This window comes from Arachis ipaensis, chromosome B7 (genome assembly GCF_059453495.1).
Source record: "Arachis ipaensis isolate K30076 ecotype BB chromosome B7, ASM5945349v1, whole genome shotgun sequence".
NCBI classification, from domain to species: Eukaryota; Viridiplantae; Streptophyta; class Magnoliopsida; order Fabales; family Fabaceae; genus Arachis; species Arachis ipaensis.
The window spans coordinates 139,843,498-139,860,813 of NC_142442.1; the positions used below are offsets into that span (position 1 = coordinate 139,843,498).

At 34.2% G+C, this 17,316-nt stretch overlaps 2 protein-coding genes across 2 annotated transcripts; one reads left to right on the plus strand and one right to left on the minus strand.

Moving 5' to 3' along the window:
• Nucleotides 1–1,638: 1,638 nt before the first annotated feature.
• On the plus strand, nucleotides 1,639–6,171 carry LOC107606211 (O-fucosyltransferase family protein). The gene is made up of 10 exons (XM_016308225.3): nucleotides 1,639–1,898; nucleotides 2,126–2,188; nucleotides 2,294–2,375; nucleotides 2,479–2,549; nucleotides 2,704–2,792; nucleotides 2,900–3,103; nucleotides 3,977–4,247; nucleotides 4,877–5,104; nucleotides 5,225–5,422; nucleotides 5,780–6,171. The coding sequence occupies exons 1-10, from the start codon at nucleotides 1,764–1,766 to the stop codon at nucleotides 5,987–5,989; spliced, it is 1,551 nt and encodes a 516-aa protein (XP_016163711.1). The 5' UTR covers nucleotides 1,639–1,763; the 3' UTR covers nucleotides 5,990–6,171.
• Nucleotides 6,172–8,296: 2,125 nt separating this feature from the next.
• On the minus strand, nucleotides 8,297–14,834 carry LOC107606212 (mechanosensitive ion channel protein 2, chloroplastic). The gene is made up of 14 exons (XM_088493216.1): nucleotides 14,373–14,834; nucleotides 13,799–13,939; nucleotides 13,634–13,693; nucleotides 13,266–13,423; nucleotides 12,190–12,313; nucleotides 11,999–12,096; nucleotides 11,812–11,925; nucleotides 10,964–11,024; nucleotides 10,472–10,621; nucleotides 10,177–10,287; nucleotides 9,868–10,035; nucleotides 9,649–9,762; nucleotides 9,373–9,429; nucleotides 8,297–9,286 (listed from the first exon to the last, which is right to left on the minus strand). The coding sequence occupies exons 2-14, from the start codon at nucleotides 13,877–13,879 to the stop codon at nucleotides 8,486–8,488; spliced, it is 2,097 nt and encodes a 698-aa protein (XP_088349342.1). The 5' UTR covers nucleotides 13,880–13,939; nucleotides 14,373–14,834; the 3' UTR covers nucleotides 8,297–8,485.
• Nucleotides 14,835–17,316: the final 2,482 nt, after the last annotated feature.

Here is a 17,316-nt window from a genome sequence, read left to right on the forward strand (position 1 = left end):
ATATTATATAAATTTTTAAAAAATTTGAAAAAAGAAATTATTTTTTGTTATAAACATGTTTATTATAATTTTTTCAACTTTTAAAAGCTGTTTTACCAAACACAATTGTGGTGCTTGTACTTATTAAAAGTCATTTTTAATTTGATTTTACCAAACACAAGTGCTGCAGCTTTTAAAAAGCTATCTTTTAAAAGACAGCTTTCATAAGCTATTTTCATCCCTGGACACAATTCAATTTTTTTTTCATTGAAGATGATCTAATAAAAAACATAAAACGTAAAATCTTAACAATATTTAAATCGTAAAATCGTCAAATTTAATACAAATTTCATAAAATTAATAAACTCATTTAAAATCGTAATATCAAAAAATTTTAAAAGTTAAATTGAGATTCTAGTTAGTATGCTCGCGGGGTTGATGCAACCAAAATCAGTTATCATTCTTCCTAGCATAGGCGTCATTGCTTAAGTAACATTAAGGTCAATTAAAAATTTTTTAATATACTGCCAAAACATTTATTATTTTTAATAATAATAGTTACTATCTTTTAGAAAGATAAAAAAAAAAAACTCCCCAGTTTTTATTTATTTTTTTAAAAATGTTTTTATTGTTGTTATATTTATATTTTATCTTAGAGAAATTTTATAACAATATATTTGAAGGAGAATAACTATAGAAAATAGTAAAAATTAAGTAACAATTAATTAAGAAAATTTTTAATGTGTTTTATTTCTTTTAGGTTTTAATAAAAACGTTTTATAAACATAAAAAAATCATTATTATATATTTATATATTTTTAGTAAAATGCTTAACTATTACAATAGTCAAATTTATAAATTATCAAATTTTTTTACAATATTATAAATAATTTTTTTAATAAATATCAAATATATATATATATATATATCTTAAAAATAATTAATTGATGGCTGAAATTTTATGTCAATGTATTTTTTTTTTATAGGATCAATTAACAATGCAATCCTTATCTCAATATCCTAAATATATATTTAATAATAATCATTCAACATAATAAATCCCTTGTTCTCTAAGATTTTGAGTTTAAATGCAACCCTCTTCGTAAAATTTTAGCTAATTCAGATAAAAATAATCAAATTCTTAATAATACTTGCTCAAGAATTAATTAAAATAATTAATGGAGTGAAGTATGATTAAGTGATAATATCAAAAAAAAATTACACGCTCTATATATTTAAATTAAATCCTGATAAAATTACCAAATTCTTAAGCATTTTATTACTATATTTTATCGCCAAATCAAATTACAATCCGGTCCCTACTATAAATAATTAAATATTAACTTCCAAGTCCTTTTCATAATTTAGAACACTATTTTTTAAGTTTGTTTGGTTCGTATTTTTATTTTTATTAAAAATTTTTAAAATTTTTATTTTTTTTATAAAATTTTAAAAATAAAAAATATTATAATCTCGCTAGGAAAACAATGACTTATTTGTACAACCATTCGAGTACTAGGGATAATAATCATCTTCCTAAAAGCTTATATTCTATTAGCTTCTCGTACTTTCTCTAAAAATAAAAATAAAAACACAAATCAAATATATATATATATATATATATATATATATATATATATATATATTTTTTTTTTTTTTTTTTCTGGTATCCCCCTCCTTTCAACCATGGATGATGGATTGATAATTCAATTTCATGAATCACTATAACTGAAACTCCATTTGCATGATTCAGTGTTCTTAATAATCGAATCGTAACTGTGGCAATGAAGCTTCACTTGTTCGATCAACTCAACCACTCTCAAAGATCAGCTCTTGCTGCAGTTTCCGTTATTCTCTTCCCCTATTTCTTTCCCAACTTGTTCCAACCTTTGGGTCGCGCTTCTCCTTCTATGTTCTCTGTAACTCCCTTCTTTCTCTTTAATCCACTTCTTTATTTCCTCAATTTGATACATTTCAGTTGTTTGTGATCTGTATTGGAAGAAGAATCGTGAATTTGCGATTTTATTTGTTTTTGTTTTAGCTTCCGCTTCTTCTTCTAGAAATATAACCATAAAAAGAAAGAAAAGTTTAATTTTGAATATGGAACCTTTTTTTATGGAATTAAAAAAATTGTTTTCAACTGCAGGAATGGAATGCTCCAAGGCCTATGCATGTGGATTTGCTTGAGGGTGCTTTGCAACGCCAAACTGTGAGTATAGTTCACATTATTTGATTCATTTAACTTTTTTTACCAAATTTTTTGGGTGTATTTATATCTGTTTGAGAATTTTCCAATTATTTGTTTCTTTTTCAGCCTGTGGAACTTCAAACTAGTCTCTGGTCTCCTTTGGAATTCCAAGGATGGAAACGTTGTATTGAGCCTCCAAAATCACCTTGTGAGTTCAATTTTGCAAATTCTTATGCAGTGATAGTTTGTTTCTCTTGGAAATGAGGACTGTGTTGCTTATTTTACATATTTGATTCGAATTTCTTTTGCAGCATTACCCCAAAAGTCTCGGGGTTATATCCAGGTTTTCCTTGATGGAGGTTTGAACCAGCAGAAGATGGGGGTAAGTAAATGATTTTGTGTTGGAAGGATGTAATTTCATCAAAGATATGAAGAATAGTATTAGTGTATATTGATTATTCATTAACAGCATGGTATTTGGCTAAACACTTTGATCACTCTTCTTATATCACTTGCCCACGTGCTTTCTTTGATAGATATGCGATGCTGTTGCTGTTGCTAAGATTTTGAATGTTACATTGGTGGTTCCACATTTTGAAGTTAATCCTGTTTGGCAAGATTCAAGGTATACATAGAGTAGCCTGTTTCGCAACAATTTTTTTTTATTCTTTGTTTCATTTTCAAATATGGAATGTATCTATTTACCTGAATATTATGTTTTTTTTCCTGCAGTTCATTTGCCGATATATTTGATGTAGATCACTTCATTGATGTCCTCCGTGATGACATCTCAATTGTGAAAGAACTTCCTAGTGACTATTCATGGAGCACAAGGCAATACTATGCCACAGGCATAAGAGCTACTAGAATTAAAACAGCACCAGTTCAAGCCACTGCTGACTGGTACATAGAAAATGTCTTGCCTGTACTTCAGAGGTATGCAAACTGCTTATCCTCCAATGCTGTCATAGCATTTCTTTTCATTACAAATGAACTTTCATTCTACCATTACTATAGTCATTGATTTACTTCGATAGTTTTTTACTTTTATCATTGTCAACATTTGCAAGAAGCTTTTGATGTTGAAGATTAGTATGAAATTCTATGATATAATTTGTAGGTGATTCTCTAGATAGCTATAAAGACATAACTTCCATTTTGAGCTTGGAGAACATGTTTCCCGTGAAATATTATTGTTTGCTTCATCGACTGGAAAAAATGGAGACAGTTAGAAACAAGTATTGGTGAGCTCATGATATTTGTCCAAATGGAAGACATGAAGTACTATGCATAATATTAGGTTTTTCATACTAACTAAGGCAGCAGGTTTTTAATACACTTTTAAGACTTCATTTGTTTGTAGAAAATAAGAAAATATTTTGATTATGATGCATTTAGAGACACAGAATTCTGATTAGTTGGCACTTCAAGTCAATTGCTAGGCAGACACCTTGGATAACCATTGATTTCAAGTGTGTTAATTGGCACTTTTAGTTGTTATAGATAATAAATTGATAACCATGGATATACCTTGGATAAAGAATACTTCGCGAGCGGGGTGGGGGCTTAATTTGGATGAAATTTGTTTGACGATATCAACTTCTTGTTGAGGCTATAATGTTAATGAGGATCCTAAATGCATTGGATTTTAGCTTTTGTTCTTCCTACAATAGCCTAATTGTATGCAAAGTATTCTTACAGGAAGGGGGGAAAAAACATAGGCCCCAAAGGCCATGAGGCGTTCTTTGCATATATACTATTTACATAGATGTCTATTTTCAAATGTTGTAGATTTTCTGGTTGATACAGTTACGGGATTGCTGCTATTGCACCCTTCTCTCATCGCTTGACATTCAACAACTTGCCATCAGACATCCAGCGTCTCCGTTGTAAGGTCAACTTTGAAGCATTGACCTTCGTTCCACATGTCAAGGAGTTAGGAGAAACCATCATTCATCGCCTTCGACAGACTCCTAGCATCAACCAAGCAAAGGGGAATGACTATATGATGGAGGGAACTGTTGAATTTATAAAACAGCAAATTGGGAAGTATATTGTGTTGCATCTGCGTTTTGACAAGGTATTAGCCTTTACCTCAGTCATATCTCACTGATATCTCATTATCTCCTCAAGACTTTTGATAATACAGCAGTGTTCTTAAATTTCTAGCTCATTTTACCATTTCCTAACACAGAATAATTGCTTTATATTATGAAGTAGAACCATTGATATAATGGTCTTATTACACAAGTATTTTTTTTCTACTGTTTCTGTAATTATACTTGCTGTGTTTGAATGACGAATTCATGATCTAAGCTTTAGTAGCAGATGAGCCACTTTGTACACTTGTCATGCACAATGAATATGTTAATTTCTATCATGACGACCTTTTAAAGTAACTACAAGCTTTTAGGCAAATTTTATTCTATCTTTTGTGCATGTGTGTAAGCATGCTAGCATGTGCTTGAATGATGATTTATGCTATTGTAAAATATTAGCCAATTATACATGTTTAAGTAGAACAAAAATGATTATTTTTGTTGTAGAGATCTATAATCTATTAGATCAACTACTGTGTTAAAAAACTGCACGTTTCATCTTGAATTCTGCACATCTCAGTTGCTGCTCTTCATCATCTTTCTCAGAAGATTGACACTCCTATTTAGTTTCGTAACAGCAACATTGACTGAATCCAGATTTCCTATGCAGGATATGGCTGCTCATTCAGCTTGTGACTTTGGTGGGGGTAAAGCTGAGAAACTTGCTCTAGCTAAGTATAGACAGGTGATTTGGCAGGGAAGGGTGTTGAAAGCTCAATTCACCGATGAAGAGTTAAGAAATCAGGGGCGTTGCCCGCTGACTCCCGAAGAGATCGGATTGCTTCTGGCAGCTTTGGGGTTCAACAATAAAACACGGCTTTATCTCGCTTCCCACAAGGTTCGTGGACATCGTATAAAGTATGATGGCTTGTGATTATGTAACACCAATTAATTCATTTGTGATATTCATAAGAATGTAGCTGGTGATTAATAATCTAATAGCAATCTTTTCTTTCAGGTTTATGGTGGAGAAGCTAGGATAGCATCTTTAAGCAAATTGTTTCCACTGATGGAAGATAAGAGGAGTCTAGTCTCCGCTGAGGAACTGGCCAAGGTTAATGGAAAGGCATCACTATTAGCTGCTGTTGATTATTATGTGAGCATGCACAGTGACATCTTCATTTCTGCTTCTCCTGGCAATATGCACAATGCTCTGGTAAGATCCATTTTTTATTGTTAAAAGCATTTTATTTGAAATTCAACAGTTCTAAGAATCATATTTCACACCTACTCATAGTTTTAAAGGAGCCTAAACAAAGCTGAATCTGATCTATTAAGGCCTGTTTGGTTTCTTTTCTTTTTTCCTATTTACATTGTCAATATGAAAAGCAACATTTTACAACGGAAAAAGGTGAAAATGCCGAAAGCAACATAATCTTTTCTATTCTGCTTTCACTTTTTCTCCTAACTAAATCCTGAGAACAAGAACTGGAAATAGAAACCAAACATAAACTGATACAAGATATCAAGAATAAATCTTACTATTTAAACGGAACACCCTATGCATTTGTAGGTGGGACACCGTGCTTATATGAATCTGAAGACTATCAGGCCAAACATGGGGCTATTGGGGCAGCTATTTCAGAACAAAAGCATAGGCTGGCCAGAATTTCAGAGCGCAGTTCTTGATGGACATAGAAATAGACAAGGCCAGATAAGATTAAGAAAAGAGAAGCAATCAATTTATACATACCCTGCTCCTGATTGCATGTGTAAAGCTTAATGATGAGAAGAGGAGGTTTTTTATGTAGTTAGCTACATCGAGTTGTTATTGATTTATTAAGTTCCACAGAAATTTCCTCTCACACGATTCTAATTGTAATGTTGCTCTGGGAGTTTTAGAATTCATTCTATTAAAGATTAAATGGAACTATTTTTTTTGGAGTGACACTAGTTTCAAAGAAAGTCTCACTTCATCAATTGTGTTAAGTAAACAATATATTAGCATCAAACAGATATGGGAACTTAATGCACACTTGGAAACTAATTCTACCTAAAGGGGATCTTTTTTTTTTTGCTTCTTTTTTAATTTGGTGCAAATTATTGTTTGTTTTATGTTCATTATCAGAAAAAGAATGCCTTCTTTCGTTTTACATTATACATCAAACTTGGACCTCATTATATGTGACTTGAACAAACATTGAGCATTGCTAGTGCTATCTGAATAGGGATGTCAATGGGGCAGGGCGGGGGCGGGGGATGCCTCCCTACTCCCCATCCCCGCCCTCAGATTTACTCCCCATCCCCGCCCCATTCCCCGCCGTGGGGGAAAATTGCTCCCCATCCCCATTCCCCACGGAGCCCCATTCCCCGCGGGGACCCCATTCTCCATCTACATAATAGTTCTAACTAATTTTTAATTTTCATATTAATAGAGCTACAAGTATCTATCTTATACAAAAACTGCAAGATTTTATACAAAAAGTCTAAATAACACGATGGTGACTTCTTTTGAAATAACGCAATGGGGAGACGCAACGATGAGCCAAAGAAAAAAGCAGTGGACAAGGTGGGAGACGCGACAACAGAGAGGAGAATAGACACGACGGCAGAGTTACTTAAAGGAACGCCGCAAATAGAAATTACGACGCGGTAAGAATGATGGCACGGTGAGGTGTGACGATGCGGTGAGAAGGGTGACGAGGGGGTGGCTGCAGAGAGGTTGGATGGAGTATGGACAGCTTTAGGGATCTCTGAATTGAAGAGAGGTTATGCAAATAAAGATTAGGAGTTTTGGGTTTCTATATATATGTGTGTGTAAGAAATGACTAAAAAACATATATGAGAAATAAACTATTAAGGATAATTCAAGGAATTCATAAACTTCGGGGAATAGCGGGGACGGGGCAGGGATCCCCGCTCGGGTCCCCGCGCCTGCTTCGGGGGAATTTTGTCCCCCATCCCCATCCCCGCGGGGAAAATTCCCCACAATCGGATCCCCATTCGGGGCAGTCCCCGCAGAGATCCCCGCGTCTCGGGGAATTTTGCCATCCCTATATCTGAATGACGGGCAACTTTGTCTGTGACCTCTGACTTGCTAATGCTGTTTCAGATGTGACTAATTATTTCTTGTTTAGGTATATAAAAAGATAATTTTTCTGATGTTTAATTGGTTCAAATAGATTGACTCATTCTATGCAACAAGAAACTAAAGTGTTTATTAGATGAGGTTCATTACATAGATCAAAGGTCTTCAAAGTATTCTATCATAAATTGTGTTTGGAGCTTCCTTTTTTTTTTTTTGGTGACAGCTATTTTATATTTAAATCTTCGTTTTTATACTTTCGTCTGAATTTGAAGTCTCCTCTTAGTTATTATTTACCTTTAGTTACAACCCTTAATTAGAGGACCACCCTTTAAACTGAACCAAATTTAGTTCAAGTCTAATAAATGTTGAAAACTTCCTTGATTTGATATTAATTACGATTTATACTTATTTTTTCTCTAACATAAAACATTAGATGAACTTTTCCGTATTTCTTATTCCAAATTTAAAGGTTTTGCTTGCTTCCCCTTCCAAACATAGCATCAAACAAAATGATGGCCACAAGCTCCACACTAATATGTACACAGATAATCTAAATGGTAGCGTTTGTTTTGAGATACTAAGACAGATACTGAAAGACTGAGACTCAGTATTATGTTTGTTGGTTCAAAAACTGGTACTAAAATTTCTGTCTCTGTCCCTAAAATTTCAGTATCTCCAAAAAGTGGGGACACAGGGAACTGAAATTTTTAGAGATGAAGACTGAAACTTTAATAACATTTTATACCTAAAATATCCTCATTTCAATCAATTAATTTCAATTTTACCTTTTGTACAAATTAAATTAGAGCTTCATTATTATTTCAATTTCTATCTCCCACTTTGCACCAAATAGAATAGTAAAATTTATTTCAATCTCTGTCTCTTAGTCTTAGTCTTTTATTAGTCTTTGTCTCTGCACCAAATGCTACCAATGAGATGCGAGTGGTGGATGGTACAATACTTATTTTATCCCCCTTTCTACTTATGATTGCGTAGGAAACAAACCATAAAACTAAACACTATTATTCAGAAGGTAATAGTTAACAATATTATGAATTGATTATTATGTACATCATTATATATAGGGTGAATACAATGCATAATTCCAACTTTAAAAAAGACAGCTGGATCATTTTCTGCATAATTTCAATAGAACGCAGGTATTAAAATATCAACTTCTAAGCTACTAATCTAATCATTCTGCTTAGGATCCTTCTTATCCTTGGTAGCAGGAGGTCCACTCCCATTCCTTTGGACAGCAAATTCTTGCGACTCTCCAGGGATAGGAAGGGGAGTCATTTCTTCCTCGATCGGTAGAGTTCGTTTTGAACCTTCGAGAGCAACACCAAGGAGGATATTATCTTCCAAGGAAGGCCTAATTGAAGGTGAGGACACAGCAGATTTCTCTTCATCTTGCTTCAACGGTGAAGGACTAGCAGAAGTTGTCTCTCCTTTGCTAGACTCATGTGAAGTCACCGGAGAAGTTTCGGGCACAGCACTTTGTGCAAGGTTTTTCGATAGGGGAACTGTTGCTCCCTTTCCTGCATTTGCATTTTCCTTTTTGGGCTGCAAGGTTTTGGAGGTCTTCTCAACTGAACCATTAGAACCCAGATTCTGACTCTGGGCTTCAGAAGCTGTCTTGGATTTATCCTTGGAGCTTACACCAGGTGAGGTGGTTGATGTCACCACTGAATTCTCATCTCCTTTGGGGTCAGACATCAAGGTTTCATCAACTTTGGCATCTTTTTCCTCATTTGGACGAGTCGAACGAGCTGAAGGTTTAGGTTTATCCTCACCATTAACTTTATATGGCGGTTCTATAAGGAGGTATGGGCGATTTCCTGCTGCTCTGGATCGAGTGAAAATAGTGTCCCCAAAAGGTATATTTTCCGAGTCAGCCTCACTGTATATTTTCTGAACTGTACGGATGGGAGTGGCTAGCCGAGCTCGATGGTGAGTGACAACTCTAAGAAGATCCAAGAGAATTGCCTCCTGTAGATATTACACATTAAAAAACAACTACCAGAACACGATTTATTGCTCCAACTGTATGTAATGGTAATTGCTCTAGGTCATACCTTAACACAGAGGTACTCTTCAAAATGTGAAGTTTTCACAAAGCAAGATATTAATATCTGCAATAAGAAAGGCTGTAAGATAATGATAAATTAAGGGAAAAAACAAAAACAAAACAATTAATCTCAAGGAAAAACTTGAACAGTGATAAAACACAGAATAATAGTGAATCCTTAAAAATATTGATAGATAAATAATTCCCCAGTCAGTGCAGAAAACATCAAAACATGCATCAAAAGAAAGTTTCAGACTTGCAGAAGAACAGCACCGACACTTACCATAAGAGCCTGATTTTCCGGATTGACATTCTCCAGAAACACCCTTCTATGCAACTTTTGTTGCTCTACTTGAGGATTTTTGGCCAAAACCTTCCGCATATCAGCTACAATATTCTGCATGAGTAGATTGGAATAGAGAAAAACTTAGTTTTCAGAGGAAAATAATACACATCAGAAACTCCTGAACAAGTTTGTAGGAGGGGAACTAAGATTGCTAACATTAATTTTGTTAACATCCAAGTGACTGATAGCAATGTAGCTCTTGATGCGCCAATGGGATTTCTGAGTCAGATTTCTCACAACATTTACAGTGAACTTATGATTGGGAATATGAACTGCTTCCCGATCATCACCTCTCACAATTGTTGGTGACCACCATCCTACATGCTGTAGTGGGAGAAAAAGGGGCATTTTAATCAAACATAAATAAATAATTAAAATTTCATTATATATATATATATATATATGTGTGTGTGTGTGTGTGTGTATTATAAAAATGTTCAATTTATGCAAGGCAAAGAAACAAACCTCAACTGTACCAGAAACCTCATATCCTTCAATCTTCGTTTGAATCCACTCATTCATAATAAACGGCCGAGTTGCATGGATCATTATACTCGACAAGAAGTTTGTGAATATCTAGACCAATCACAAATATGGACTTAAAATGGCAGCACAAGAGAGAGAACAGCTTAATTGGCTATATAATGTGGGCTACGGGCTATAGTGAATTTGGAGGACTTGCTGTTATGGAGATCCACAAGTTGCAATGAATAACTCGAGTCAAATACTAGCAGCACTACTACAAGAAATAGTTCTTTACCTCGCGACCTGCAAGAGTGAGCAATACTGTGCCCAAACCACCAGCAGTTAACCACCTCTGTGTGGAGAAACCTAGCAACTCCATGAACAGTGACACTGCAGCAACCCATACAGCAGTATATACAGCTTTCCCAGCAAAGTCAAATCCCACCTGTCAGTCATTTTTTTTTTTTTTTTTTTTTTTGAAATGAGAAGCCAATAAGTTACTTTAACAATTGCAATATACTCACTAAAAGATCCAACATGAAGGAGGATACTATTTAGAACACCCTCCGCGTAAACTGAAAGCAAGTGAATTCAAATATAAAACATTTCAATTTTCCCAGACATGGATCACATAGATCTTCTTAGACATATAAATATACAAATATAACTATAAATGACAACAAAAATGTAACTAGGCTATCAGTATTATTACAAAAAAAAAAATGACAGAAATTCTAAAGTGGCAAGGACTGACAAATGTATTAAATCAATATGTAACAGAACATACATTTCTTGAATCACTGGAGTCATTTGCCTCCATAAAGAATTTTTGTGCTTGTTGAATAAAGCTGAAATCAAGAATTACAACCACATAAAGTTATAATTTACACACTATGAAGGGCCCAATACACCTAAAAAGCAAGTTAATAAAGCAAACAGATCCCGACATTTTAGAGTGGGTAAACCTTAAAAAATGTACCCAAATAATTTTGTTGCCGACAAAAATACACTTGAATTTCGTTATAGACAAAAATGCCCTCAAATAATTTAAAAACGTGACAAAAATGTCCAACATTAAATAAGTATTCTCAAAAAAATGCTTTAGAGATTGAATTTTGATGTGATTTTTTGCTAGCATGATTAGAAAAATGAGATATTTTTATCTTTAAAATTTGGGGATTTTTCACTAAGTATATATTTTTTTTATGATTTTTTTTGTCAACGACCAATAATACTTTTAAAAAATCACAAAAAAATATATACTTAGCAAAAAATCACCAAATTTTAAGAATAACAATATCTCATTTTTCTAATCATGCTTGCAAAAAATTGCATCAAAATTTAATCTCTAAAGCATTTTTTGAGAAATTCATATTTAATGTTGAATATTATTGTCGCGTTTTTAAATTATTTGTGGGCATTTTTGTCGATAGAAAAATTCAAATGTATTTTTGTTAGTGACAAAATTATTCAAGTATATTTTTGGTAGTTTACCCTTTTAGAGTGAAAGGCAGGTGAGGGGAAGGAGCATATATTATAGTCATACCATAAACTAATAGTAAATAAATCAAAATGAAAAACCATTTATAAACATTTCCAATTTCTTCCATGCATGCTTCTCCAAGAATCAAATACCTTGATAAACAGTAAGCAAATGAAATCACTGTTGACAAAGATCTCACAAAATTCAGCATCCGTTGCTTCACAGCCTGGCTAGCCTCAGATGGTAGGACAAGTGGATCTAGTGCCCTGGAGAAAATTAAGCTACAATCAGTACCAACGGGGCTTCTGGTGCAATATACTTGCTGATCTAGAAAAAAACCTGCATATGAGCATTGCCCCAGTCCACAATAGCAAGGGCTGGAAGTAAGATGTCATGATATATCTGGAGCTACTTTTCTTCCAAGTACTGTCAGGTCTCTGAAAATATTTGCCATCAATCAGAAAAAAATATCGGGGTACAATAACATTCAATCAGAACGGATGAACTAGAAAAAAATGTATGGTAACTACTTGAAGAATAAGAACTCTGCCAAGACGTATGAGTGGTTCAAGGCCACAAACAGCAAAGGCAATGATACCAAGTGCTGGGATCAATCGAAGCAAAACAGGGTTCCCACTTAAAGTCTCCTGCGACCTGCATAAACATCTAAACATAAATTTTTGCAATAGAGGTAATGCGTTAATTGATAGATTAAAAAAAAATCGATGCACCAAAAAGATTAGAATAATTAGATACCAGCCCTTCAAATAGAAATGGATCCTTTCAATTTTTTCTCTCAAGTGATGTTGCCAAGTGTGATATTTCACCATGCATTCTTTAAGTGGAACCAAGAAAAAACATGTGAGAGAAAATGTTGTATCGTAAGACATCACACTTGACAACAATACTTGAGATAAAAAAAAAATTGAGAGGATCCATTCCCTCCTCCAGATATAGCACAAAAAGTTCATATTAAATGCATTACAATATCATGCAAATGATTACTTACAACTTTATATCCTAATTAATTTGAGTTTCGGTAGGCCAGTAAATGAGTTAGATTGGTTGTAATCTCCTCCATGAGTCATCAAGGAGAAAAACAAAAACAGATCATACAGCTGTTTTAATTTAATCCAGAAAGTACATGTCACTCAACAAGCTAATAGATGCCAAAGTGAGAGGAGGCAAGAGCTGGTAGTGTAGCCATGCAGCTGCACTTAGTAGATGAGTGACAATATGTGGTATGAGGTGGTTTAGAGATTAGTCAAATTGGATTGAGAATGATGTCCAAAATCTTACCAATCTATTAGGATATATAAAATTATATAGCTTTCACAAATACAAGCTGACTATACTATAATACAAACATGAAAACAAAATCTGGAGATATGAGAAAATAACCATGTGACAAAAGCATGATTGTATAGTACTATTACATACATGAATTATTATGAGAAAGTGAAATGTTATTGCATAAAACTAAAGAGCAGAAATCCTAACAAACATAAATTTTATGGCAAAATGACAAAGGCAACCAATGGGAAAGTCATATAGTCACTAAATTGTGGAACATCTCTCAGTTAACAGGAAAAGGAGAGAGGCCAACCTTGTTAAAAATACAGCAGCAGATTTCATGAGTGGAGTCCCACTCCCTCCACCTGGTATTAGGACAGACCTACATATGAAAACTTTACATCTGGAAGGCACATGTCTTATTGGGGCGTGTACTTTATTGAAAAGATGGCGTGCTGAAGAATTCTGCTTCTGTTAATTCCAAAAGAAATTCTCCGTGAATCAGATTTCTGACTAATGCAAAACAAATAGAAAGTGAAAATCTAATACAAGTAAAAAAGCAATTGTATTGCTGACAAGGTCAGAACCTAACTGAAAAAACAGAAAAAGGAATTATAGATTCATCAAATATGGGAATGAGTGGAAAGGAAGCATGAAATTCTTAATCCACAAAAGCCATACCCAACTGCGTGGTGAAATATTTATGGTAACCAAATGTAATCGCCCAATACCTATTGGATTCTGTCACACAATAATCAAGTAATGTCAGCATTTCTACACCTGAGAACTGCAGGGACTCTCACTTGAAAAAATAAATAAATAAATATGAATAACATTAGTGCATACATTATGGAAACTACAGATCCCACTATTACTGTGTAGCCTAATTTCACGAGGCAACTGCATTGAACCTGTGTAGGCCATCATAGTTTAGTAACTGAAGGCCAATGTCATGCAAACCAGTTTACCCTTTCAGTTCAATCAGTCCTGCCAGAGAAAAAAACAATGACTTCAGCAGAGTAGAGTATACGATAATTCTCACTCCAATAATAATTATCATCCTTCCCCTTCACCGAAGAGTTAAGAGAGAGGATTCATTTCTAAAAAATCGAAAATGAAAACTTCAATCACTTAACAAATTTTTATCAACTAAACTAAGCTCAAGAATCTTCATTAAAATTAAGCACAGTACGAAATAAAAAACCACAAAATTAACTACTACTTCGAAGTAATGGTCTTTGAAAAAGGAAAATAATAACTAATAAAACCCTAAATTTTCATGCGAAATAACTGATTAAGCTTATACTAATACAATTAACCGCAAGAAGCAGCTTAATCACCAAATACAGCACGTGATTATGAAAAACAACAGAATTAAGAACACTGGATTAAGTGAAATTATAGATCTAAGTAAGTATACCTTAAAGGTAAAGATGCACTTAGTAAAAACTTTCTCTCGGAAACAAACGGAGATAAATTCCCGAGAAAATCAAATAACTCGCATTATTACACGAGATGATGGAGAGAGGGAGAAAGAGAATCTGTCAATCTGGTAATGGCGTTGAAGGTGAAGGAAGGGTTCGTTAGGTTGTGTACATAGAAAAAAGCCCAAGTTGGTTGGCTATGCCTGCGTTCTTCTACTTCTTCTACTTCTTCTTCTTCCTTAGTTAAGGGACGTGGTCCAATCAAAACGCAGAGTTTCGGATTAATCTATGTTCATTAACCCGCGAAATTGCACATTAATTTTTATTTATTTATTTTTAATGGATTTATGTGGCGCCTAGAAAACAACACGACTCCTGTTAATGAAATCCTAACAGTTGAAATAACGTACACGCTATGCGTTTTTTCCTTTTACTTTTTCATTTTCTAATGGATTTAGTGGTAGAGTTTAATTTTGATATATTAACAGTGTAAAATACAACCGTATAATTACATCTATTTTTTTATGATATTCATATAATTAATATAAAAAATAATTATTTTTACTAATATGATATATATAATTAAATACACATATAAAATTATTTTACACTTATAGTAAATCAAAATAAAATTTTTTAACTATAATAAGTAAGGTTAGAGTTTAATTTTATATAAAATATCCTAAATTTACACGTTTATATATCTTTTTATGTAATAGGTTTAAAAATTAATTATTTTTATTAAAGTATAATATATAATTAATTGTCTATAAAAAATTCTTTTACATTGATAATATATGAAAATTAAATTTATTAATGTTATTAATCTAGAAAGTTTCATAAATATACAAATTTTAAGTTTTAAATATATTTATTGAAGCAAAAAATTATACTAATAGAAATTTTAATATATTTTTATACGATACAAATAGTAAATCTTTCTTTTTATTTCTTTATTTAATTACTTTTCTCAGTAATATGACAAGTAGTTGTTCTTAAAAACTTTTGCAATAAATCTTTAAAGAAAATAAAACATCAAATAAACTTTTTGTTTAAAATTAAATACTATATTTATATATCTCTAAAGAATTGCAATATGGTCACAATTGCCAATTATTCCTTCTATTAAAGATATATGAGTTTACTATTGCAATTTTCCAAAGATTTTTTCCTCAATAATTATAAGTACATTGCAAAACTTTCCCAAGAACATATTTTTCTTTTTTTCTCAGGACTTATAAGTATGCTAGAAAATTATTTCAAAAGTTTATTTGATATTTTTCTTAAAAAACTATAAATTTATCACAAATTTTTAAAAATTTACTTGTCTTATAAAATAAATTGTTTTCTCAAGAAAACAAAGAATTTAATAAATTAAATTTTATGTATTGTCATTGTAAAAATATTTATATTAATATTAATTATATATTGTCAGTTTATCACACAAGTTAAGAAATGATATTTTTTTTATTCCTAAAAGCATAACTCTTTTCAGAAAATAATAGTATCAAAATGATTTATTTTATTTGTGCATACTGTTATGAATCTAGTCCATGGATCCCCACTTGAAACGACCTCCCGACCCCACTCCCGAGTCGGGTCGCCTCCCATCTAGAAGGCTCAAAATCGGCCCACTAAATCCCATAACCAACAATCAAATTCAAACAGCTCCCTTATCTTGGTCAAACAAGATAAGATAAGATAAGTTACCTCCACCTATAAAGGGGACCTCATGCCTCCCCAAGTACATCATTCACTCTTCACATCTTATACCTCTTAGATCCATTTTGACTTGAGCGTCGGAGTGTCTTTGCAGGTACTACCTCCCATTGCTCCCACCAACGATCCAGCAGCCGTTCTGACCGAAGGTCCCGATCTATCTCACAACCCGTACCGGAGGCTTCTAGTACATTGGCGCCATCTATGGGAATCCTACTGCGTCGCAACGGAATGGCGGACGTATTCGAAGAGCAATCCTCGAGCCACCGCAATAACTCCCAAGCGAGGAGCCCAACTCCCGAACACCAAGAAGCTACGCCCCACATCCATGGAAGGATAGCAAGCGCTATTCGCCGGACTACCCCTCTGCAAAACAAAGAAAACGACCCCGCAGTCATTGAAACACGGGTTCCTGAAAACCTAGGAGGCAAGGCCGCCCAGATAATCCAAGACCTCTGCCTTCGAGTACAGGAACTTGAAAGCCAGGTTACCGCCAAGAAAGGACGCCACACAGAGAACGGAAGCCAAGCCACCTCCAGATCGGTGTGGACCATGCACGAGATTCAGGGCGTCGCAAAGGAGTACATAAACGACGAAGAGGTAAGTCAAGTCGTAGCCACCAATAAACGGCAGCACGGCAGCACAGCACCTCGACATACCCCCCCCACCAAGAAAAAACCAGAAGGAGCATCCCAAACCAGCAAACGTAAACCGATCTCCCATAGTCAGAAAATTCTCTAACTACATCCCTCTAACAGTCCCGATCACCGAGATATACCACCAATAAGTAGATCGAGGTATCCTCCCGAAGGCCCAACAACTCAAGGAAAGAACGGGCGGCAACAAAACCCTATACTACAACTACCACCAAGGATACAGACACGGGACACAAGACTGTTTCGACTTAAAAGACGCCCTGGAACAAGCTATACGAGACGGCAAGCTCCCTGAGTTCGCCAAGATCATCAGAGAACCAAAACGCACAGAAAAAGAAATATCACAAGAGAGAGAAGGACGCAACCCTAGAACACAGAGACAAGGCCCCAGGGAAAGCCCAGAGGCAGACCCGGCCATAATCGTGAACGTCATTACAGGAAAGGACACCCCGGGAAAATCGAAATCGGCGCTAAAAAAGGACCTCAAAATCTTGGCAGTTAGAAACCAAACCCCAGCAGTCACCACCAAGTGCGATAACATTCTCTCCCGAGGACTGCCAATACG